We start from the raw sequence: 24,304 nt of genomic DNA, 5'->3' as shown, positions 1-24,304 counted from the left end.
GAGGGGTGGGGGTCACAATCTTCCTGCTCTATTATTTGCTCTGCTCCCTGCTCTCTGCTTCTTCATTTCTGAATCTAGTGGATTGCAGAAGAGGTATTTCTTCAAAGCCTCCCTTTCTCTTTTATATACAGTGGTACCTTGGGTTAAGAACTTAATTCGTTCTGGAGGTCCGTTCTTAACCTGAAACTGTTCTTAACCTAAGGTAACACTTTAGCTAATAGGGCCTCCTGCTGCTGCTGCGCAATTTCTGTTCTCATCCTGGGGCAAAGTTCTTAACCCAAGGTACTACTTCTGGGTTAGTGGAGTCTGTAACCTGAAACGTCTGTAACCTGAAGCATCTGTAACCTGAAGCGTCTGTAACCTGAAGTACCACTGTATATATATTTGGACAGGGAGGAGAAGGACATTGTGCTCTGTTGAGGAATCCTGCCATGCTTTGTCTCCTCCTTACCCTTTTCCAGGAAAAAAAGAGCTCTCTCTCTCTTCTCACCCCCTCCAGCGCTTCACAGAAGGTCCCTAACACAGTTTGCCTCGATCTGGTGCTCTTCATTTCCTCATGGGCTGAACTAATATCTGCCTGGTTTCAGAGCCACTGTATGTTATCTCTTATGACATTTGCCAGTGTTTTACTAAAAAAGCTAAGACTGAAAGAGCTCCTTGGTGTGCAGCATGATTTTTTTGGGGGGGGGGAGATGCCACCTTTTTTTTTTTAATCCTTACGAGAATTCACCAGCATTTTGGTGCAAATTCCTCCTAATATTCATATTTTTGTCTGCAATTCTTCCTCATATTCACATTTTTTTTTTGCAAAGTAACTTCCTATAATATAGTGCACTTCTGTATGTTGTTTGACACCAATATATGCAATTTTATCCACGTTTTGCGTTTGTGTATACATTGTTTGGCTGGAGAAAACTGCATCGCAAAATTTGGAAAGCTGCAGATTCGAGAAAGGTGGCCGTGTTGTTTCAGACTGTGCAAGTTAGGTAGGTTTGCCTTTAAATGTGAATTGCATCAATCCAGCCCCCCCCCCCCCCAATCTCTATGTGGTGGTGGAGAAGGGACTTCATCTCTTTTGGACCACTGAGCTCTGGCTTCCCCAGAGTCGAAGGACAGGAATGTTTTCCCCCCCCACTCCCACTCCTTTTGCCTGGTCAGCTCCTGCCAGGCAGACTCGAAAAGAGAGCTCTGTTGTCCACCTAGGGCTGATCAGAGAGCAGCTCCACACCCTTTGCAGCAGGAAGCAGTTTTCAAGCATTCAGAGGCTGGAAAATGCCAGGGGAGCTTCTAGCTCAGAACGCAAGAAAAAGCTCTGGATGAAAAGGACAGAGCTGACAGGTGCTCCTTCCAAACAGAAGGGAAGCTGTCAAATAAATCTGACCTTGGTAGATCCCTTGTTCCTACGTGCCACCAAAAAAAGCGCAAAAAAGCAGCCAGGTGTCCCTTTACCCCCCAAAATCTTCTTAATACCTGCAGTAGACTGTGTGGGATACAATCCAAACTTCCAAGGACGTTGCACTGCTTGTAATGGGGCAAATGGTGAGAATGAAGAAGTTATGTGCCTGTGCCACATACTCACTGATGTGGAATATGTCCTTTCAGTTGCAGATGAGAAACAGGGCAAAGCTGCATTCATTATGAGGATGATGATCTGCAGTGAGAAAGCAGCAGAAACTGCTTGGTGTACAGACTGTTGGTGTAGAGTTCAGTTTGGCATCCTGTGAACCAGGCAAAGGATTCTGTCTGGGCCGTAGCTCATGCTGGCATGTCAAACCCCTCATTGCAACCCATGGTGAACTTGTGGTTGGATCCTGCTTCATCCTTATAGGAGAGAGAAGCTCTAAAACTGTGCCAGAATCCCAAACTGTTTCTTGAGGACAATCCCCTTTTCTCTCCTTAGCTCCCTGTAGTAAGCCAATGAGAAGACATTTTCAGGCACTGGAAAGGGAGGTTCTTAGGATTACTGGCTGGAATATCATACCAATGTCACACTGACTTTGATCCAAGTGTGACATCGTTTTAAAACCAAATTCGTGGCATGTGCAATCAACCAGACATGTGGCAAACAGGATGGTTACTGGTGAAGAGGAAAAAGATAGGTTGCCATTTTATATGTTTGTAGAGCTAGCAAATTGTAAAGGTAAAGGGACCCCTGACCCTTAGGTCCAGTCGTGACCGACTCTGGGGTTGCGGCGCTCATCTCGCTTTACTGGCTGAGGGAGCCGGTGTACAGCTTCTGGGTCATGTGGCCAGCATGACTAAGCCGCTTCTAGCGAAGCAGAGCAGCGCACGGAAACGCCGTTTACCTTCCCGCCGGAGCAGTACCTATTTATCTACTTGCACTTTGATGTGCTTTTGAACTGCTAGGTTGGCAGGAGCAGGGACCGAGCAATGGGAGCTCACCCCGTCACGGGGATTCGAACCGCTGACCTTCTGATCGGCAAGTCCTAGGCTCTGTGGTTTAACCCACAGAGCCAAAGCTCAGTCAAATTGTACTCACTCCCTAATTCATTATCCTTCTGGCTAGTCTGGGCTGATTTGGTTTATATGAATGAGTTATGCACATTTTGCAAAGCCTACAGAACTGATGGGGAGCGGGGAAATGCTTCCATTTCTTGGGCTTCCTGTTTTGGAGTGCTACTCCATTGCAAGCACTGAAGGTTACCACAATAATTGAGTGCTATGGTCATCTGCCCTTTCCTGGGTTTTTATGAGTGTGTTCAGCAGTTATTATGCACCACCTTCTTTAATCTCAGTTGCACCAAGCCTTAAGAAGCCGTGGCTCTGCAACAGAAGGCGTGTGCTGCTTATTAGCAAAACTGAAGCAGAAGTTGTTCTATTTCCCAGGGAATTCATTCATGTAATGATGATTCATATTTTGGAAGGCACAGGGTACTTCTGCAATTCACCTAAGTGATGCTGAATTAGTGCAAAATCTGCGCTGGCAAGCAGGTATCTCACTGCTTCAGCTCCTGGAAAAAAAATGAACTTTAGGCATGTTAATCATCTAACAGAGAAAGGCATGAACTGATCACAAATGAAATACAATGCCGTTCCTCATCTACAACCCTGACAGAATGCGAGACTGAGTGAGTTTGCTTTTTAATTTGTGGCACATTTCTCCCTCCCTGTGATGGAGTCACAGCCCCTTTCTCTTTTCAGTTTGACGTGGCTTTGGCTTTTGACTGCGCAAATATTGCCAAAGCATAAGGAAAAAGCAAATCCTTTTGGAGGCTTTCTGGGACAGGGACTATGAACACCTTATGGCTAATGGCTAATGTGCAGCCACAAGGTAATGCTGACATATATGGACACAATTCTCTTGTGCAAAAGACACAGGGAGTTAAACTACAAATCTTCTGAGGGTTAATAGTAGGGGGGTTGTGAGGAGGGGTTGTTGGGAACACAGTGGGGGAAGAAAGACTTATACACCCCTTCCCCCAACATGCCGCAACCCCAACCCTGATGCTCCCCCAACTCTCACCTACCAGCTCAGCTTAGATTGACTTCCCCTTCTACCAGAAAGTTCTTCCCTCAAGCCAGACAATGCAGCCAGTGGCCAGGTTCTGGAGGAAGGCCTGCACCTTGTCTACAACAGCAGTTTGTGTGGTGAGCTCCCGCCCCCACCAATGGAAATAATGACACATGACACAATTATTAAGGTTAATGGGCTAAATAAGGCCACAACTTTATTGGTTACAGGTGATGAGCTGTATTGGCTTAGGCATTGGTCCTAACAGACCATATCCGACTTCAGCCCGTCCGCTTGAAGTCCGGGAAGGGTTAACCACCAGTTGGGGGAGTCCTGCTGATGCACATCAACTAGGAACTCCCCTGGGGTCACCGCTCGGGGGCGTGCCTTAGGCCCTCACCTCCCCAGGCATCGGAAAGGGCCACGTCCCCCGGAATCCTTTATCGGACTACCCTTCAATATGTGGGGCAGGTGATGGTGCTATCTCCCCTCTTCCATCTACAGAACAATACCAATGCCTAACCACCAATACCCAGAAAGTTGTGACGATTAGCTACGAGGTAGGCGAAAACCAAGTGACTGGTGCCAATTTGCCAAGTGGAAAAATCCCTACTAGGCCCCTCAACAGTGACCAACCAAGGTCCATAGCAAGGTCAAAGAACAAAAACCTGATAGGGCGGGAGGGTGGGAAAAGCAGGAACAGCTGGCAGCCGGCAAAGAGGGAGATCCCCGGCCGCGTCCTGCCTTAAATAGGGCAGGCCACGCCCCCTGAGTCAGCTGATTGGCTGGCCAGGGGATGACGCAGCCGGGAATCCCCCCAATAGTGCAGCGGCTGGTTCCAGCTGCTGCGTGCATGTCGGGGCCATGACGCCCGCAACTCCACCTCCGTAGGGCGGAAGTGGCTTTGTTTTGTCCAGTCATCCCTGGGGGGAGCAACTGCAGGTGGCTTTCGTTTCCTCTGCCCCCTCTTCCAGGAACCCATCCCATCTCAAGTTTCCATCACTTAGTCATCCACCTGCAACACCTGGAACCAGCTGTCATACCACAGGGTGAAACAACCTGCTTCACGGGGAAGGGGCTGCCGCGGGAGGATAGCTGAGGGCAGGGCTTGGTGTCTGAACAGCGCAGCAAAACTTTTTAAAATGTTGTTCCCGTATCTCTCTCCTTGTTGCACAGAGGCACCATTTGGACTCTGCTTCAGGAAGCAAAATGTTCTGGGCTAGCACTGGCTGTTAACTTACAAAGCAGTCTTCCCTTTGTTGTTATCCTTGCATCATCCACCTTCTGCTCTCCTTTCCCTATATGCTTCACGCTTCTCCCGCTCTCCTCCTCCTCCTCCTCCTCACCTTTCTTGCTCCCCACCCCCACGCAAGAACATGTCCACACTGGGTCGTCCCCCCGCCTCCAGATTCCATTATGTTTGACCAGCAGGGCTGAACAGAGAAGCGATGTCCTTGTTTCCATAGATCATAAAGCAGCAGCAAGCTGCAGGGAAACAAAGAACCTAAAGTCTTCTTAAAAGTTATCTGCTGTATGGAGGGAGTGGTGTTTTGACACTTGGAAGGATGCTAGTGAGAGACAGGATTACTGGGACAGGTTCAGTGGCAGAAGGCCAGGAGCCATCTGAACATCTCTTTAAAAGGCAGGTGCCAGATATGTCCATAAAATAATAACTAATAACCTATAAACAGTGACATCACTGTCCACCTCAGTGCTGTGGAGGTGATTTAGAGACACTTTGCCAGCTTGAAATGAGAACAGCTGCTCTCTGCTGGAAAGAGAAGGAAATCTTCTCATTAGCATTAAATTTAAATGAACCATTCCTCATTTGCATATTTCTGCGGTGCTCTATTTCTGTAAAAGGGTAACTTGGGAGTGACAATTCAGATCAAGGTTCAGTAATCGGGTTCTCCTTGACTGCATTTCTTAAAAGCATAAAACAATGCTTTCTGGGTTTTTTACTCATCTCACAAAAAGGATGGAAATCTTTACTTGCGCTTTGTAATCTCCATCCTGCCTCAGTGCCTAGCCCTGCAGAAGCCCACCCTTCCCAATGATCCATGGCCCAAGGGAATGCTGTACCACCACAACTACTGGTACCCAGAACTTACTATCTGAACCTAACCAGGCAAATCCTTGGATGGCCATGGTCTCACCTTCTGTGGTTCTCCTGTTTCCCTAGTGCAACCAGTCAGAGTTGCACACATGATGTTTTAGATATATAACTAAGGTTTTTGAAATATGCACCTACAAATGCAAAGTATGTTTGAGATAAATGCATGCTCAGAAGCATGCTGTTATATTAAGGGAATCAAAAGTAGATGTGGCCTCTTGTTACGTATATATTCAGTGGCACTCCCAGTTTGCTGCCATATGATGCCTTATGCATCTTCTCTCTCTCTCACTCACTCACTCACTCACTCACACACACACACCTCTGTCTTTGACACTACAGACTGTCAGCTCTACTGTACACTTGGAAGACCACTTCAGTTCATACGTTACTTGAATTCGTATTTATGAATACAAGCGTGAAGTGTGAACGTTTGCAAACACGTGAGAAATGTAGCTAGGGAATCATGACTGGCTGTGCATCTTGGTTGAGGTTGTATTACACCACAAGCTGCTACACACAACACCCCATCTTTCAGCATAGACCTATAAATGTAAAATATGACTGTGATGACAAAAAACAACAACAACCCTGACTCCACACCTGCTTACCTGTGTATCATATTGTTGACAGGCTGCCATTTTTGCTCATTATGCAAACCTTGGTGGCAAACCTGGATTTTCTGCCCTGCAGTGTGCAGTGTGGCCTAGGACAAGGCAGAGATGACTGTGGCTGCATGTGCCATGTCCGTGACTGCTCTTGGGAAATGTTGCTGGTGGTTCATGTCGCAATTGGATCTCTAGTTGTAGCTTTCAGACACAGTAATGACCAGAGAACTAGATATTTGAAGAAGAGGTGTACAAATTCTCAGCCATCTGGTTATTATTGAGACGTTGAGTTAATGGCCACCTGGCAGTGGCTTTACGTCAGTCAAACAACCAACTGGTACTGTGTGTGTGTGTGTGTGTGTGTCCATGTCCATGCATACTCCAATTTCTAGTGTAATTGGGCACCTCCCAGTTTGGCTCTCTATGTGACTTGCCTGATCTGGAGAAATAAATTAAATGCAGGGAATGAAAATCAAGAGACCACACTTAATGGTTGCTGTGGACATTTGAGAGTGCTCTTGGAACTTGGACAACTGTTTCCCTGTGTAAAGCTTTGTGCTATGGCTTGTGCAGGTGTCTGGCTGGCCACAGGGAGATGAATATAAACAAAGCTTGAAAGAGTCTGGATTCTCCCCCTACCCCACCACCCTACCCCCCAAAACTTAGACCATCACTTTCTCTGGTACAGAAATGGTCTTAAATCTAAATTAGGCCAGAGAGAGTCATGCCGGAAGAGGGCCAATGCCTGAAACACAGCTGACATAACGAGATTTAAATCTGAGCCTCGGGGCAAATGTGGGGGTGAGAGGGGGGGGGAGAGAGAGAGAGAGAGAGAGAGAGAGAGAGAGAGAGAGAGAGAGAGACCAAGGGAACGAAATGAAGTCCAGTCTGCAGAATGAGCTGCAATGCAAACCTAGGCGAGCAAACCTGCTTGCTGGAAGCTCAGTAGATGCCACAAAAAGGAAAGCAGTTCTTTCCAGTATGCCAACCGAGAGGGAGAGGGATTTCCTGTGCCTGTGGCTGCTATCTTAAAAAGCAGAGACATCACCTTGCCAACAAAGGTCCATATAGTTAAAGCCATGGTTTTCCCAGTAGTGATGTATGGAAATGAGAGCTGGACCATAAAGAAGGCTGATCACCGAATAATTGATGCTTTTGAATTATGGTGCTGGAGGAGACTCTTGAGAGTCCCATGGCCTGCAAGAAGATCAAACCTCTCCATTCTTAAGGAAATCAGCCCTGAGTGCTCACTGGAAGGACAGATCCTAAAGCTGAGGCTCCAATACTTTGGCCACCTCATGAGAAGAGAAGACTCCCTGGAAAAGACCCTGATGTTTGGAAAGATTGAGGGCACAAGGAGAAGGGGACGACGGAGGACGAGATGGTTGGACAGTGTTCTCGAAGCTACCAGCATGAGTTTGACCAAACTGCGGGAGGCAGTGGAAGACAGGAGTGCCTGGCGTGCTGTGGTCCATGGGGTCACGAAGAGTCGGACACAACTAAACGACTAAACAACAACAACAACAACATGGCTGCTATCAACTAAGAATTTCAGTAGAGCTCTTTTCTTAAAAACATACACACACAAACACAATTTCTTTTTCCTCTGCTGCATCTGAACCATTCTTCCCTGCCTCTTCTGAAGGTGATACAAAGAGCTGTTAAGCAGAAACTCCTACATCCCCATGGACTGAATCAAATCCCCATGGGGGGACAAACCTTTCTTCCGAGCCAGCGTGGTGTAGTGGTTAAGAGTGGTAGATTTGTAATCTGGGGAACCGGGTTCGTGTCTCCACTCCTCCACATGCAGCTGCTGGGTGACCTTGGGCCAGTCACACTTCTCTGAAGCCTCTCAGCCCCACTCACCTCACAGAGTGTTTGTTGTGGGGGAGGAAGGGAAAGGAGAATGTTAGCCGCTTTGAGACTCCTTCGGGTAGTGATAAAGCGGGATATCAAATCCAAACTCTTCTTCTTCTCTTCTTCCGACCCAGGAGTTACTGCTGCTTCCATACACACCTGAGATGGAGGTGTGGCTGATCTTTGGCTACTGGGAAGAAGTGAAGCCTTGGTCCCATAACCAAAATCCAAGGAAAGCCGGCAGCCATTGTGAGAGAGTGGAAGGGGCATCATGCTACTTCCACCTGCCTCGGAAGCAAGACTCACATGCTGCCTAGGTTAAAAAGAAAAAAAAAAGGACAGCAGCTTTCATATGCGGTGGACACAGACAGAATCAAACCTGGAGCCGGCCAGTCTTGCCGGGCAAATGGAAAGTGCTTTTCCATGCCAGAAGAAGCTCAAAACAATAAGCACCTTGACATAAAAGGGTGTAATATGGCAAAACTTTGCTTTGGAGTGACCTTTGCCAATACGCCAAGCTGATGTTAGCAGCTTTGCACTTGGGCCCATGGGGCCAATTGCCAGGGTTAGTCCCCAAAGGGTCTGCTTTGCTGGCTGCCCTCAAACATCTTGGCACAAACAGGTGCCTTGTTGCTAAGATATGGAGCTCAGATAACACCTGGGTTCAGTTCTCCATTCTGCTGCAGCTTTCCTGCATGATCTCCTCTGTCCAGCCATTTAGGGAACAGCCACACATAGATAGATAGATAGATAGATAGATAGATAGATAGATAGATAGATAGATGATAGATAGATGATGATGATAGATAGATAGATAGATAGATAGATAGATAGATAGATGATAGATAGATAGATGATAGATAGATAGATGATAGATCAAGATCTCCATCCCACCTTCCAGGACACAAAGGGCACTATTCAATGAATGAGTCAAACTAGCAGAAGCCCATGCAAGGGGCTTCATGCAGTGTGGAATTTAAGGTGGTTCCCTCGCACAGGGTGCCAAGCTCGGGGAGGGGACGCAAAATTGAGAAGATCCATTTGGGGTTGCTAAATGTTGGCTTTGCACAGAGCGCCACATTACAAAAGTTTACCCAAGTCTGCCCCTGCTTCCTGGGTAGTAGCAGTAGGACAGGACAGCATGAAAACACAGTTACAGAAAGAATAAAGTCTATTTTGCTCAGGGAATAGTGAATCTGTGGCCCTCCCGACGTTGTTGGCTCCTATCATTCCTGACCATTGGCTAAAAACATCTGGAGGGGGCACAGTTCCCCCATCCTTGAATAGCTGGATGTTCTTTTCAGCTGCCAGAACCGGGAGTCGGTTCCCCATCATTCTTCTAATTTGGTTATCTTAGCTGCAACCTGTGAACTGATGTTAACATGCTCGGTATTATTTTTAATGATATTTTGTTTCAAAAGACCATTAATTATCAAGATTTCCCAGAAGATGCATTAACAGAAACTCATTCTGCATCAAGAATTCACTTGGCCAGTGTGGAAAATGAAGTCTGATTGCTGGAGATGATGATGCCTGGGTAAACATGGAAAGCACATTGCAGAGTTGGGAAAAGTTAAGAAGCACTTTTGTATGTGGTTCCCAATTGGTGGTCCATGGATCGCAGGGGGTCTGTGGCAGCATTCACATAACAAAAACTACCACCGACATATCCAAATTTTCAAAAGTAGTGGGTCCAAGGTTTGACTTTTGGAATATAGGGGGTCCAGAGTACTAGGCTAATTGGGAACCACTGTCCTAAAACACAGGGTTGAGATTCGTTTTGTGGAAAGGTCCAAGCTCTGATTCAGCAAAGCTTTGACGTCCAGAGCAGGGTTAGCAACATGTACATTAAAGGTATTGTTGTTGCTGTTAAAATGGCAGTAGTTAGTAGTAGCAGGGATAAGTTGTGACTCAGCTACACAGCTGCAAATAAAACATTCTAAATGTGTTGTAAGGTGCAATATACAAATGTGACACTAGATGGCGATGGCGAGCTACGCAAAATTCAATGTATTTTTCAAAACTTTTTTTATACCTTAGTTGGCAGAGCATCTGCTATGCACACAAATGGTCCCAGGTTCAGCCCCCAGCATCTCCAGATAGAGCTGGAGGAGAGCCCTGTCTGAACCCCTGGAGAGTTGCTGCCAGTCAGTGTTGACAATACTGAGCTAGATGGACCCAATGGTTTGACTAGATGAGCATACGGGCATAGGAAGCTGTCTTATATTACTAATTAATAATAGCACAGCCTCATTAAAACCCAACAATTAAAAACCTTACTTTTCAGAATTTCTCATGCATCTTAATCCACTTGACTGAACATTATGTTAACTCTGTAGAAGGTTTTCTCAAAGTGTGCGGGTGGCTGACTCCGCCGCCGCTGCCGCCATGAGTGGACTCGCTATAATTTAGCAACATAGACATCCTGCAGCATAACAGGCTGGGGTAAAAATATAGGAACAGGTGGCTGTTAGGGGGTCTGAGTAGATTCCTGCCTACATAAGCAGAGCACTCAATAGGATGTGGTGGTGAGTACCAATTGGAAGCAGTCAAGACTCATGCAATAAATAAAGAAATAAATCATGAGCCCCAGGTGCTGTATAAAGAACACTCCTGCTTATCCAGGTGTGCTTTATACTCGTCCTCCTGCTGCTAATGCACATTAAAATTACAAAGGGAATTCTCTTGCATAGCAAACTGAAGTCTTCCATATACAGTGGTACCTCGGGTTATAAACACCTCAGGTTACAAACACTTCGGCTTACAGACTCGGCTAACCCGGAAGTAGTACCTCGGGTTAAGAACTTTACCTCAGGATGAGAACAGAAATTGTGTGCTGGCATCATGGCAGCAGCGGGAGGCCCCATTAGCTAAAGTGGTACCTCAGGTTAAGAACAGTTTCAGGTTAAGAACGGCCCTCCGGAATGAATTAAGTTCATAACCAGAGGTACCACTGTACAAAATATACACTGCATACTTCAACTGGTTTAATGGTGTGTGTGTGTGTGTGTGTCTCGTTCCCCGGTCAATGCAGGGAACTATAGTTCTGTAAGGAGGCTAGTGATCCCTAATGGAGGTTTCTCTCCAAACTCCAAATTCTCACCTGGGATTCTTTGGGAGATAGAGAAATTGTGCCTCCCCACCCGCTAGGTGATGTTGGACTCATAATCCCTGACATTTAGCCATGCTGGCTGGGGTCGATGACAACACCCAGCCTGTCACTATTTTGCAGGTGGGATTCTTTTGCATAGTGGCACATTCAAGTTGTTCCTTTAAAGTGGATCTGAGCTCTTGCGTAAAAAACCCCCAGAACAGAACTTCTCTTTAGGGATAGTTAATTCTGAAATTCCGAAGGACCTTAAAAAAAAATTATGTACAGTATGCTACAACCGCAGCCAGAATGGTATTTGCCCAGAGGTGGAAAGAGGATGCTGTTCCAGCCAAGGAAGAATGGCTGATTAAAATTTATGGATTACGCCAAAATGGCAAAATTAACGGGTGTGGTAAGAAACCACAAAATTTATTAAAGAGTGGGGGACATTTGTTGAATATTTGAAAAATCATGGGATGCAAGTAAGTGCATTAGTAGGGCCAACTTAAATCAAGCAGTTAAAAGTATTATTAAGATTAATTGTAGAATAATTAAAAAATGGAGTAAAGTGGAAAATGCAGTGTTAAAAATTTAAATAAGATAAGAAACCACAAAACACGGGAGGAGGGAAGTCTAATATGTATTTGTGTTGGAAGTATGTGGTTGTAAGGTGTGTATCTGTAAATTTTCGAAAACTGAAAACTCAGAAAAGGAGGGCTTTTGATGGAAAAATGCACCGGGAACTGTACAGTCACAGTTGCTTAGTGTGATGTTGTAACACCTCCCAGAAACAAATTTGAATGAATGCTCAATTAGCAGCTGATGTCATATAACCTCACAATACAAACAAACCAGAATGAATGTCCACAAAACAGGTTGTCTGAAAGGGACCTATATCAATGGGAAAAGCTTAGCCTGGATTTGAGGGTGAGGGAAGATTAGTTTCCTCATTTGGTTGTGGGAGTTGGCCATGAATCAACAAGAAGGAGATGAAAATATTGAAAAGAGCTAAGTATAAGAGACTTGTGAGTTACTGCGGGCTTCTCTTTTGTTAACATCTGGATTAGGATATATCCCTGTGAAAATAAGTAAAAGGGTGTTGCTTCCATATTGGTCAAAAAGAATGCAAGGCCCTGGTCGCCGAATGCGAGTCTGCAAGATTTCAAAGCTTTGCAGAGTTATTTGCACACCATTTCCGACAGATGGTTCAAAGAAAGTTTTCCTCTTATGTACTCCGTGCCTTCAAATAAAAATATGGCATTTTCTAAACATATAGAAAACATTTCTCCTTGCAAAAAATAATATATAAATCAAACGCTGTAGTTCTGTCTATTAAAATAAAGAGGTTAACAAAGTTCTATGAAGTAGTCATATGGATTTGCAGCTTTTTTTATCTAAAGAAAATGCGATGAATTTAACAATAGATCCACAAAAGGATACCTACAAAAGTGGTTTTTCCCTCTTAGCATTTCATTAAGGGAGTTTTGCACACCGATTTTTAAATAGGTACTTGCTGTTCAGATCTTCATGCGGCAAGGCACTTATTGCAGCCCCTCTCAGCAAGATCTTAATCACGTAATTAGAAACATATGACTAGCCCCATTGAAATGTATGGGATTACTCCCTTGTCTGATGTTGAAGTGATGTTAAACATAAGTTGATGTGTTAAACATGGTAAAGTGCTTTATTGACTATGGCTAGACAGGCACATGGTTACAATTTAGCATATTATTTTAGCTACAGCATTCCCCTCCCCACTAGGATCTATACGTTTAAGAGTGAATTGCCCTTACCCAGCAGTTTGGTTTGGGTGTATTGGTTCAATGTGCATATGAAGCAGCTCCCCTTTCGGTATTGAAAGAGGCCTCCTGCTCCATTTATTTTAAGGCCTGGAGTGAGCAGGTCTTATTCAAATGACAGTATTCTGCACAGAGCTTGGACACTCCACTGAATGCCCATTAGGGTTCTGGGTGGGTATTCTAAAGGCCTGGTTCAAATATGCATGTTTATTGCTTGACAATGGCAGTAGGAAGTGGCAACTTACAGGTGAGAATGAGTCATCACAGTTCAAACACAGCAGGCGGAGCTTTTACATCACCATACAGAATTTCGAGCGCAATATTTCTCAGTGGATTTGGGGAGGAGAAGGGGAAGAACATTCCATTGCACAAGCAGAAATCGTCGCACTGATGGAATGCTCATGTAGTGCTGTGTTGGGTTCTTGTTGTTGTTTAGTCGTTTAGTCATGTCCAACTCTTTGTGACCCCATGGACCACAGCATGCCAGGCACTCCTATCTTCCACTGCCACCCGCAGTTTGGTCAAACTCATGCTGGTAGCTTCAAGAACACTGTCCAATCATCTCGTCCTCTGTCTCCCCTTCTCCTTGTGCCCTCAATCTTTCCCCAAATCAGGGTCTTTTCCAGGGAGTCTTCTCTTCTCATGAGGTGGCCAAAGTATTGGAGCCTCAGCTTCAGGATCTGTCCTTCCAGTGAGCACTCAGGGCTGATTTCCTTCAGAATGGAGAGGTTTGATCTTCTTGCAGGCCATGGGACTCTCAAGAGTCTCCTCCAGCACCATAATTCAAAAGCATCAATTATTCGGTGATCAGCCTTCTTTATGGTCCAGCTCTCACTTCCATACATCACTACTGGGAAAACCATAGCTTTTACTATACGGACCTACCACCCATTATTTACAGCCCATTGTTATAGTACAGAGTTCTGCAGTCTCAGATCATTATCTCACTCCTGCCCCACTTGCTCCTTCCTAAGATTAGCGTCTTCCTCCTAACCACTATGGTTTCCTTCCAATCTGTGAGTCTTCTGCTAGGAGGGAATGCTGTCATTCACAGCAAGCTTGTCTAGCCCAGCAATGCATTTGCTAGGCTCTTTCCTTGCCAGTCAGCCACCAACCATGTATCCAAGGCCCTCAGGCCCTGTCCTTTTGCCTTCCTCTGGGCCACTCTCCCCCATCTTCCTCCTGATTTGAATGCCAGACATGCATATGATGTCTGATGCTAATTCCCCCCAAAGAGTTAAATGATAACTCATCAGAGGCAGCTACAGTTGCAAATGGAAACAAAATATCTGTGAAAGGAAGAGCAGCAGGTTTGCTGAAGTGTGTTGCAGGTAGAAATACTGCTTGTAATGAAGTGAGAGCAGTAGTTGCTTGAATTAGCAAATAAATAAGTTTTGAGAATTTACATGTTAGATTAAAATTGATTAATTCATTGAGAAGGGGATTTAAGAAAAACACTGGGGCCTAATTTGAATAATAGAGTGCCTGGTATCTGGTGGGCAATATCCTCCTTTATTTCCACACTGTGGCTGCAGACCAAATCACCTGTCAGGAGAGCTATGAGATTCAGGTGAGGGTCATATGCTTTGTCAATCCCAGCAAGTATATAACAGGAAGACCGGCCTACCCAGACCTTATTTTAAGAATAACATTAGAACTTCATTTTCCAAAAAATAATGCTCATTCCACAAAATGTTTACAAAGTTCAGCTACTGCAAAAGTTTTATGCATTTTTTTAAAATCACCATGGTATTTAACCATCTTATGTCCTTTAGAGGAGAATTTGTGAATTGCAGAATTTTAAATACCCGTCATCATCCTTGGCTTCACTCAATTTTGTTCATAACACTCTTCCATTTTCTTCTAGTCGTGAGGATAGGGGGGTGGGCCTCACAAGTGGAATAGCCTAGGGCCTCTCTTCATCTAAATCCGGCCCTGATCAGGGCAGGAGATCATATTCAAACTAAGCTCAGCAAAGTTCATGGTTGAAGGGAAGGAGTTTTCTGTGGCTCCGTTTTCTAGCAGGGCCATGAAATACAGCAGATATCAGGGCTGGGGAAAAGCTCAGCCACCAACCGTTCCCCAGAGAGGATTCATTTTTAACTAAGCTGCTGTGTGTGCACCTGAACCAGTGTCTCATTTTTCTCTTGTCTTTTTCCTTTGTCAGGCAGGGCTTGAAGATTCAATTACGGAGGGAACTGGCCGGCCTGGCGTAGATGGTGCTTTGCTTCCCCACAGACTTTACAGGCTTGCTGTAAGAATTTGTGTCGCATGCGAACCAGATTGCATTTTTAAACTAAGATGATAGGTGTATGGGGAAAGACCATGGGAATTAAAAACTACAGCGGCAAAGCAAAACACGAAAGTCAGGAAGCAAAAACAGCAGGTGATGTTGTCTTAAAAGGCATTAAGATGCAGAACCTGCAATTTGGAAAGAAAAATAACGTGCAGTATTATAGCTGAATGCGCCTTTGGCCCCTTCTTTCCTGGGGACTCTGTTTGTGCCCCTGCACTGGTGTGGGATGAGTGAGCTGAGCTCTAAACCTCCATGTCTACTTAGAATATATACAAGACCAGCTCTGCCAAAAATGCAAGATGCTGCTTATAATGAATGGCACTTAGAGATATTATGCCTTCCAGGTGAAGCACAAACAGATGCTTCTGAGCAGCCTTCACTACTTCTGGCCTACTGAGCCAATCACAGACTACCAGACTTCTCCAAATTTGCAGTGGCTGCACTCCAAGAAGCTGCTTCCAACAGCAGTGTTCTTCTGCTCAGCCCAATCTTGCATTTGGAAACATGCATCTCTCCCTTTCACAGATTCAAAAGATTTCTTAAGGTGCTGTGCCTTAGTTAAGTGTCAAACGCACTAGAGGCTAATGGCTTATTGTTTTGTCAGGAAGCACAGGGGGAACCCGTAGTTTGCAAAACTGAAAGGAGAGCTGCAATTCTTGGTCGTCTGCAAAAAGAATCTCTCCTTTCAATGGCTTGTTTTAAATTTTGGTTTCCGGTAAATGCAACTTGACTTTTGTAGGCAGTGTAAAGGTAAAGGTAAAGGGACCCCTGACCATTAGGTCCAGTCGTGACCAACTCTGGGGTTGCGGCGCTCATCTCGCTTTATTGGCCAAGGGAGCCGGCGTACAGCTTCCGGGTCATGTGGCCGGCATGACTAAGCCGCTTCTGGCGAACCAGAGCGAACTGCCGACCTTCTGATTGGCAAGTCCTAGACTCTGTGGTTTAACCCACAGCGCTACCCGCGTCCCAAGTAGTTTTTAGGCAGTGAGTAGCACCCAAAGGCTTTACGGTGTCAAATAGATATTGACCGGAGTGAAAGATTTTTCTGTTGGAATAAATCTAATGATTCCAACTGGATCCACAGCCAGGGAGGGCGGGATATAAAAAAATGTTTATTAGTTTATTATTATTAAGAGTACATACACATCACGTTTTCTGGCATTTTCCTATCCCAAGAGGCTAACTTGTTTTCCCTTCAAAGTCCAGAACTCATTTGACAGTGCAATCCTATACACAGATTTGTAGAGTTGGAAGGGACCACGAGGGTTGAACCCCAAGTGCTTGAGGGTCCTCCACTTCAACTTGTGTTGGCTCATAAGGCTCCCACTTTTCCTCTGACAAGCCCCAGATTTCTCCAAGGCACCCCATTTCAGCTCGGAATTCAATATTCCTGCACACCCCAATATAAAAGTTCTGAAACTTGTTGATTAGTTGCCCAGATGGTGGCTTCACCTTTGTGTTTCATCACTACGTACACACTTCCTAGCTTTTTTCCTCTGTATGGCCCTGGAACCAGGCATTTAGGAAACACTTCGGCACCAGTCGTCAAAGGCCTATATCCCTGATAATACCTCAGTACATGAGGGTGTTTATTGTTCAAACAGATGTGACAGAAGACAATCGTGTTTCCTGGTTCTTGGCTTGCCTAGGTTTATTACCCAAAGCAATGAACGCATGTAGAACCATTGTACCAAGAACAGATTTCCATGTGGTAAAGTAATGGATGTTCAGCAAAATTGTGCCGTTACAGAAGTTTGCTTTTAAGTAAGCAAACATAGAGCACAAATGCTCCGTTTCACGTTGCAAGTGGAGAGGACTGTCCCATTCTAGTTTTAAATACAATGTGCCTCATTCTTCCATTGATTTTCCAAGAGGGATAATTAGCATGCTGTTCTGGGAGAATGTGCTAATAAGTTATTAGTCATGTGCTGCTTAAATACTTGGCTTTGGCAAATGTAAATGCCCCGCAGCCCAATACTGCTAAGCTTCCATTGCGCCAGCATATTTAATTGGATTTAATAGTGTAAAACTTCAGGACATTCTAGAACCCCTTTGTGTCAGAGTAATTGCATTCTGGAGAAGCCTGGGGTTCCTCTGAAGTGTATATCCTGGGCCCCTCCATGGGAAGATAGTTGGTGGCAAACAAGCTTCTCTGAAATACATTTTGGCCACCACAGTAGCAGCCGCCACCCACTACAATGCCCCAGCCATCAAGGAGTGCTGGATGTGCTTCCACACTACATGCTGAGATCATGTGGACCAAAAGCAGGTCCCACCAGACTTTGCAGGCGCTCCCCGTGGGATGAATCTATATCCCCTAGAACGCTTCCCAGAATCAGATGTCAGAGAAACGCACTGAAAACAGACTATCAAATGGATTTCCTCCCATCTGCCCATTCAATCCCCAACACAGCACAGACTTGTGCTTTTTTGCTTTAGTCCTCCACAACAAAAGTTGTTGTTTTTAAAGATGCATTGCACACTTTATATCTAAACAGATATGTAAATTGCTTTGCATTTAGATATCCATTGATGTAGAATTGCTGCTGCCCTGACAGACGCCTGAGGCAGCCTCAATGCACCAGGACTGTCAACCCTAACCATGGTTACTCAGAAGTCAGCGGCACTGAATTCAATGGGATTTAATCTTGGGCAGGGGAGGGTTAGGGTTGTAGCTTTAATCCACTTTTTACTGTGAACTATAAAATCAAGTGGAATGCAGTGTTGATTGTTTTCCTTTTCCAAGGGGCAGCCCATCCCTTCTCACCACCTGAAGTGAAACAGGAATTGCCACTTCCTGGCCCACCATGCTGTGTCCCACTTGCACTGCCGCTACGGGTGCCCTGGCTCTTACCAAACTTAGTGGGAGCCAGGGCATTCCTCAAACTATTGCTGCTCTCTCTGCTTCTCTGCCCAGGGGTGGGGAAGACAAGTGGCAATGGGGTGAGCTAGAACACCTTCCTTTCTGTGGCAAAATTGGTGGGATGGGTGGAGCATTGCCTCTTACACTTCTGCCGCCTGAGGCAGGTCCTTCACCCCACATCATGGGTGGGCCGGCTCTGTCTTTTCCCATGGAAAGAAGTGATCTCTTTTGTTACCTGTGGACTTTAGCAGTCAAAGTGAAGAGGCACATATGGATTGGCACCCGTCCCCTAAATCTTCATTTTGAAGTATTGCCCTACTAGCCAAGTCCCAACATTTGAAACAAATTACCTAGAGAGTTTTGGGATGCGGGTGGCACTGTGGGTTAAACCACAGAGCCTAGGACTTCCGATCAGAAGGTCGGCGGTTCGTATCCCCGTGACGGGGTGAGCTCCCGTTGCTCGGTCCCTGCTCCTGCCAACCTAGCAGTTCAAAAGCACGTCAAAGTGCAAGTAGATAAATAGGTACCACTCCGGCGGGAAGGTAAACGGCATTTCCGTGTGCTGCTTTGGTTTGCCAGAAGCGGCTTAGTCATGCTGGCCACATGACCCGGAAGCTGTACGCTGGCTCCCTCGGCCAATAAAGCAAGATGAGCGCCGCAACCCCAGAGTCAGTTACAACTGGACCTAATGGTCAGGGGTCCCTTTACCTTACCCAGAGAGTTTATGTTTCAGCAGAAACACCCACACATCACCATTTTCTGAGTAACATTTGCATGCATAAAATGTTGCAATAAAGAAAGGACTTACATTATGGTTAAAGAGCATTATTACTGACTGAAGGATTAATTCATACATAAAGAGCAAAATGTCAAGAGGGTGCTAAACCATCCCTCCCTGATGCCTGGGTGAGGGAAAGCAGACAAGATGACAGGTGATGGACTGTGAAATCAAGCTAACCAGTTAGGCTGCGATTCTGACTCCGCTCACCTCATTGAATTCCATGGGGCTTACTTCTGAGTAGACATGGCTAGAATTGCAAGCATGCGGAGCTTTGTAATGGACCATTAAGGTGCTTCAAGACTCTTTGTTGCTTTTGCTGCATGCAAGGAACAACAAGGGAAAGTAAATGATTTTTAAATATATGTTGATGATATTTTGTGCGCCACAAGATACATTTCCTTAAAACAAGCATTGCCATACAAGTAGAGGATGAAAAGGAAGACTTGTGCAAAAGAAACCACTTTCAGCAGAACAGAAAACATCAGATTAATGTGCAAATGGATGTTGGCATGATCTTTGAAATGTCCGTACATTAAGGTTACCAGATTTTTTTCAATGAATCCGGGGACACATTTCAACTTCAATGGATTTTGTGTGGGGACTGATTTGTAAATCTGGGGACTGTCCCCGGGAAACGGGGACGTCTGGTAACCTTACCATACATCCCTACACAGAAGCTCCATGACTGACACTTGGGGGGGCGGGAGGTTCTCAGCATTCAAATCAATGGGCAAACAGAGGGCTCCTAGAAGCAAGACCCATTGCCTTAGTGTCTTAGTGCTGCCGCTCCACCGTGTAGCTTCAGACCAAATCACCAACTTAGAATCATAGGATTGTAGAGTTGAAAGGGACCCTGGGGGTCATCCAATCTAACCCCATGCAATGCAGGAATATGCAGCTGTCCCATACGGGGATTGAACCTACAACCCTGGCGTTATCAGCACCACGCTCTAACCAACAGAGCCATGCAGGCCTTCCTAAACAGCCATGTTTTCAATCAAAGCTAAACAACAGAGAAGCCGTATGGCAGTCTTTCTCAACCTCGGCCCTCCAGATGTTTTTGGCCTACAACTCCCATGATCCCTAGCTAGCAGGACCAGTGGTCAGGGGTGATGGGAATTGTAGTCTCAAACCATCTGGAGGGCCAAGGTTGAGGAAGCCTGCCATATGGGTTACTAGTGATGGGAGGAGAAGGAGGATGAATGCTCACCCCGAATGGGAAATCTAATCTGAGCTAATATTATGGCAGTTTGTAAGAAAGACTGCTATAGGTTCGGGTGTTTTTGGGGTCCAAGCAACAAGGAGGCAGGAATGATCAATTCATCAGGCAATGTCATTTTAACTTGTCTTTAGCTGCCAAATTTCCACCAAAGGGCTTCCTATTCTTTTCTTTTTTAAAAAACCAAAAACCCTCTCTGCTTCTTATTTGGCAGGTCATCTTCTCCAGCTGTGCTGCTGCCGCTGCAATATTCCAACAGCCTGCTGTAGGGTGTGGGGTGCTGGATGTCTACTGCAAGAGGAAAGAAGTGAGCGTCTGGACAGTACGCCTGCCAAAAATCCTTTTTATCAAGAGAACATCTTTTATTTCAGAGCATCCCTGCCCATGGAATTTCAGCAGTTGTATTCTGGAACAGGGAAGATGCAGCTCTGCTGAATGGATACCACAGCTTCAAAAGCACTCTTTTGTTTTGCAGGGTTTTATCTGATGAATCTCGTGGTATGAGAATCTGGTGCTGTTTGATTGTTCCTTCTCACAGAATAGTTGCCGGTCAGAAATTGGCAGCCTGAAGCGTACCGGAAGGCAAACAAGGGAATGAGGTGTTGTGCACATCCACAAGCCATTCAGCATTATGCAAGAAGCCTATTGCACTGCAAACTTCCATGAGAAATTGTGTGGCTACGTAGCCATGATATCAGCATTATTTTGCATTAAAAATATACGGTGGTACCTCGGGTTACAGACGCTTCAGGTTACAGACTCAGCTAACCCAGAAATAGTACCTTGGGTTAAGAACTTTGCTTCAGGATGAGAACAGAAATTGGGTGGTGGCGGCGCGGTGGCAGCGGGAGGCCCGATTAGCTAAAGTGGTGCTTCAGGTTAAGAACAGTTTCAGGTTAAGAACGGACCTCCAGAACGAATTAAGTTCTTAACCTGAGGTACCACTGTATAGGTTTTAGGCCCGGTGATGGCCATGTCTTCTCCCAACAAATCTTGGGGGGTTGTAATTCATTTGATGGTGCTGAGAGTTCTGTTAGAGATCTCTAATTATTAGTATTTAATGAATTTCAAGTGAAAGCTGCATTTTAAGTTTGCATATTTGCCTGAGATGTGGGAATTAGGTTGGTTTGCAATGAGCAATGTACAATGAACAATTTCCCCCCCATCCCTACCTGCTTAGTACGAACAAATTAGTACTACAATCCCTAATGCAATTATCAGCACAAGGTAAGGACTTGCATGACTGGGTGGGTTAGCAAAGTCCAATGTAGCACTTTCCAGTACTCTCGAGCACACCATAATGGCTAACCTAAATTTGTAAAAGCCAGAGCAATTACTCTTCCTGTGGAATTTGCTGTCAGGTCCGTTGGAGATGCTGTTAAGAATGTAGCCGGTTGCTTACCTGTCATCAAGCAGCGTCTTAATAATGTAGTTGAATTTGAATAAGCAGTTATATATGAATCCTGGTCCTACCTTCCGAGTGTGACACTGTAGATGAAATTGAATCTCCACTTCAGTTTTTAAGCCCGGGAATGAGCAAGCATCTTATCTGAATATAATTTGTAGGCTAGCAGCTGAAGCAGCTGCTTACACGGGATTTAGTCTGTGCTTCTTAGAACTGATCGAAAATATTATCCTGCCTTATTAAAATCACTCTGCAGCTTTTCCAGTCATGTGTCAACGGGAAAGCAAAAACAAACACCAGAATGCATCTTTTTCCAAGCTGTGGTTTGAAAATGAGTAGTTTGCAGAGGTTCACTTTTGCCATTACAAATAAGCAAGGCTTTTGTATAGTTCACTGAACATTTACAAAGATACAATACAAATATATATATATGCAAATTTTGGGCATATTTGACCATATATATATATATTTACAATTTTTAAGTATTTGTGAAAACATATTTCACAGCATTTGTGCATTTTTTAACTGATAAACACGGCACAAAATTTAGAGAACTACATTACTTTGCTGGTTGCTGTGCTACATTCAGCGCAGCAGTCTGGGTTTCATGAGCTGATTTGGTCCTCATCAAATGCGGACTGAACAAATCCTCAAGCATCCCAAGCAGTAAATCAGCAACACCTTTTTAACCAATTAGAAGGCTTTAATTGATTCACCCAACCAATTAATTGACTAAGCGCCACAGCCCTACTTATTTTGTTATGATTCACTGCTTCACAGATTATAATATGTTGATTAACCATGGCTCTCAAAACTATGATAATTCATTGATAAGTCTTCCATCGCTTGTCTCCTTTGCTACAGGGTAAAAGTGCTCACTTCCCAGGTCAACAATCTCCTGCTTCTGTTCTTGGGGAAGCAGAAGCATAGTAGCAGCCGGTTTTCCACTTCAGAGGCCAGTTATCTGCCCGTCCTCACCAATTCCACTGCAATGCAATGACTTGTACCAGAACAATCACAAAAGCTACGTCTATTTCTTCACATGCACGTAGCTAATCTTGCAGAAGGCACTCCCTCAAATCACAGTGTTTTCTCCTAGCCTATGTTTGCTCTCAGATGTCCAACAAGGTCTAGCAGAGCTGAACTTCTGGTGGTGATGTGGTGGTGGCTCTCAACTTGGATGGCTTTAAAATGGGATTAGACAAATTCAAGGCAATCGATAGCTACTACTTGTCTTGATGGCTATATGTGAACTCCAGGACCAGAAGCAACATGCCTCTGAATAGGAGGGATCATGAGTGGAAGAGCGCTGTTGCATTCATATCCTGCTCCTGGGTCTCCCAGAAGTATCTGGATGGCCCCTGTGAGAAGGGAATGCTGGACTCTGATGGGTTTTTGGTCTGTTCCATCAGGGCTCTTCTTGTGTTTTTAACTTTTCCGCCAGCTACAGGGCTGTTTCTGTTCTATATTGCCCTGTTCCTGTTGGGGATCTCTTCATAGTTACCAGCGCTATTGTTCTCCTCCATATTCCTGTCCAGAGACTTTAATGCAAAGCTAACATAAGGAGAGCAGAGGAGAGCTACTGAGCATTTACACGGGCTAAGGGACTCCATTTCTGTTGCCTCCCTTCTTCTGGAGGATTTGTACAACTGCCCGGAAACTGGGGTCCTCTAGCCATCTGTGGCCCACAGGGTCATCTCCATCAGCCAGCTCCCACAAAAGTGATACCACACATCCCATTTTCCCATGTGGCTCTCCTCCGCTGTTGCTCATGTGCAGTGGAACCCAAAGGACTGCAAGGGAGATGATCTACCCGCTTCCGATATTCCAGTGGCAACAGTGATCTCAATTTCCTCATTACGGAGCATGAAGTTTCTCTGTCTTCAGGCCTCCTTGTCCTTGTACCATCTGGGTCATCCTCTGCTCGGTATCATTTCCATTTCCACACTATCCTTACAATATAATTAGGGGGCCAGAATAGTGTGTGTGACTGACAAATGTGACCTCATTAGATTCTTCGGCGGTATCAAAATATTATGCACTCATTTACATCTCAAATCCCCCAATTCCTTTGCATTTAATCCTTGTGGCCGCTTCGTCCTTTGCTGCCGTTGTCAGGGTTCGATTCTCATTCCCCTTTCACTCAGATCTGGCAGGGAGCACAGCAGAACTCCAGAGTTTCATGCATCGTTTTAAAAAAAAAAAAAAAAAACCCTGCAAAATAATCCCAGATACATGCATAGCTCAAAAATTTCATTTTTTAATCAGCTAGATGTTTTGTTTTGTTTTTTAAAAAAATGAGAAATATGCATTCTTTTACATAGGGCCCCATGTCAAATTAGCACCAACTTCTGTTTGCCAACTGATAATGAAAATGTCCCTGAATGTTGCAAGGTCCCCCTGTGCTGATCACAGACACCACAGCATACAAATTATACGGTCATATTAACATCAGGATGGCTCTCTGTGGACTCATTCCTCTACATGGCGATTACAACATCTGGGAATTCGAATCTGATTCAAGAGTAAGGCTGGATTTTGAGTTTAGGGTGGGGATAAATGAGAACTGATACCTGTAAGGATAAGGCACTTACAAATCTTAAATTATAATTAAGGTTGCCGGCAACCACACCCCAGACATTGGCTGATAGGGAGAACTGTAGAGTCTCTGAATTCCCAAGGGGGCTTCATAAATTGGACCGAAACAGCAAAACCTTAACATACGTGGCCGAATTTGTTTAATTTTAAGATATTTAATTTGCGAAATACATTAACATCTCTGTGCATTTGCACTTATTTG

The 24,304-nt window shown here is 44.9% G+C and overlaps 1 protein-coding gene and 1 long non-coding RNA gene across 6 annotated transcripts in view; one reads left to right on the top strand and one right to left on the bottom strand.

The window, feature by feature from the left end:
- The window catches only part of LOC308470662 (uncharacterized protein), a 103,784-nt gene that overhangs the window by 72,562 nt on the left and 6,918 nt on the right, over positions 1–24,304 (top strand). For 3 of the 4 annotated variants that reach the window (XR_013982517.1, XR_013982518.1, XR_013982519.1), the window contains exons 5-7: positions 15,108–15,194; positions 20,314–20,698; positions 22,369–23,431. Coding sequence is in view for 1 of the 4 variants with exons in the window: in XM_080994153.1 (XP_080850279.1) it covers positions 15,108–15,194; positions 20,314–20,421; positions 22,369–22,434 (261 nt within the window). In the remaining 3 variants the exon portion in view is untranslated. The remainder of the gene's footprint in view (positions 1–15,107; positions 15,195–20,313; positions 20,699–22,368; positions 23,432–24,304) is intronic. The other variant, XM_080994153.1, reaches the window with a different exon arrangement.
- Positions 1–24,304, bottom strand: part of LOC308470715 — a 32,665-nt gene that overhangs the window by 1,447 nt on the left and 6,914 nt on the right. Inside the window, exon 3 of one of the 2 annotated variants that reach the window (XR_013982589.1) lies at positions 9,288–9,421. This is a non-coding gene — a long non-coding RNA (uncharacterized lncRNA). Of the gene's footprint in view, positions 1–9,287; positions 9,422–20,580; positions 20,665–24,304 lie in introns of those variants that run through there. The other variant, XR_013982590.1, reaches the window with a different exon arrangement.

The sequence above is a fragment of the Podarcis pityusensis genome (genome assembly GCF_964106645.2).
Source record: "Podarcis pityusensis genome assembly, chromosome: 2".
NCBI classification, from domain to species: Eukaryota; Metazoa; Chordata; class Lepidosauria; order Squamata; family Lacertidae; genus Podarcis; species Podarcis pityusensis.
The sequence above is the reverse complement of the archived record's forward strand: the minus strand, read 5'-3'. Positions and strand labels throughout refer to the sequence as shown.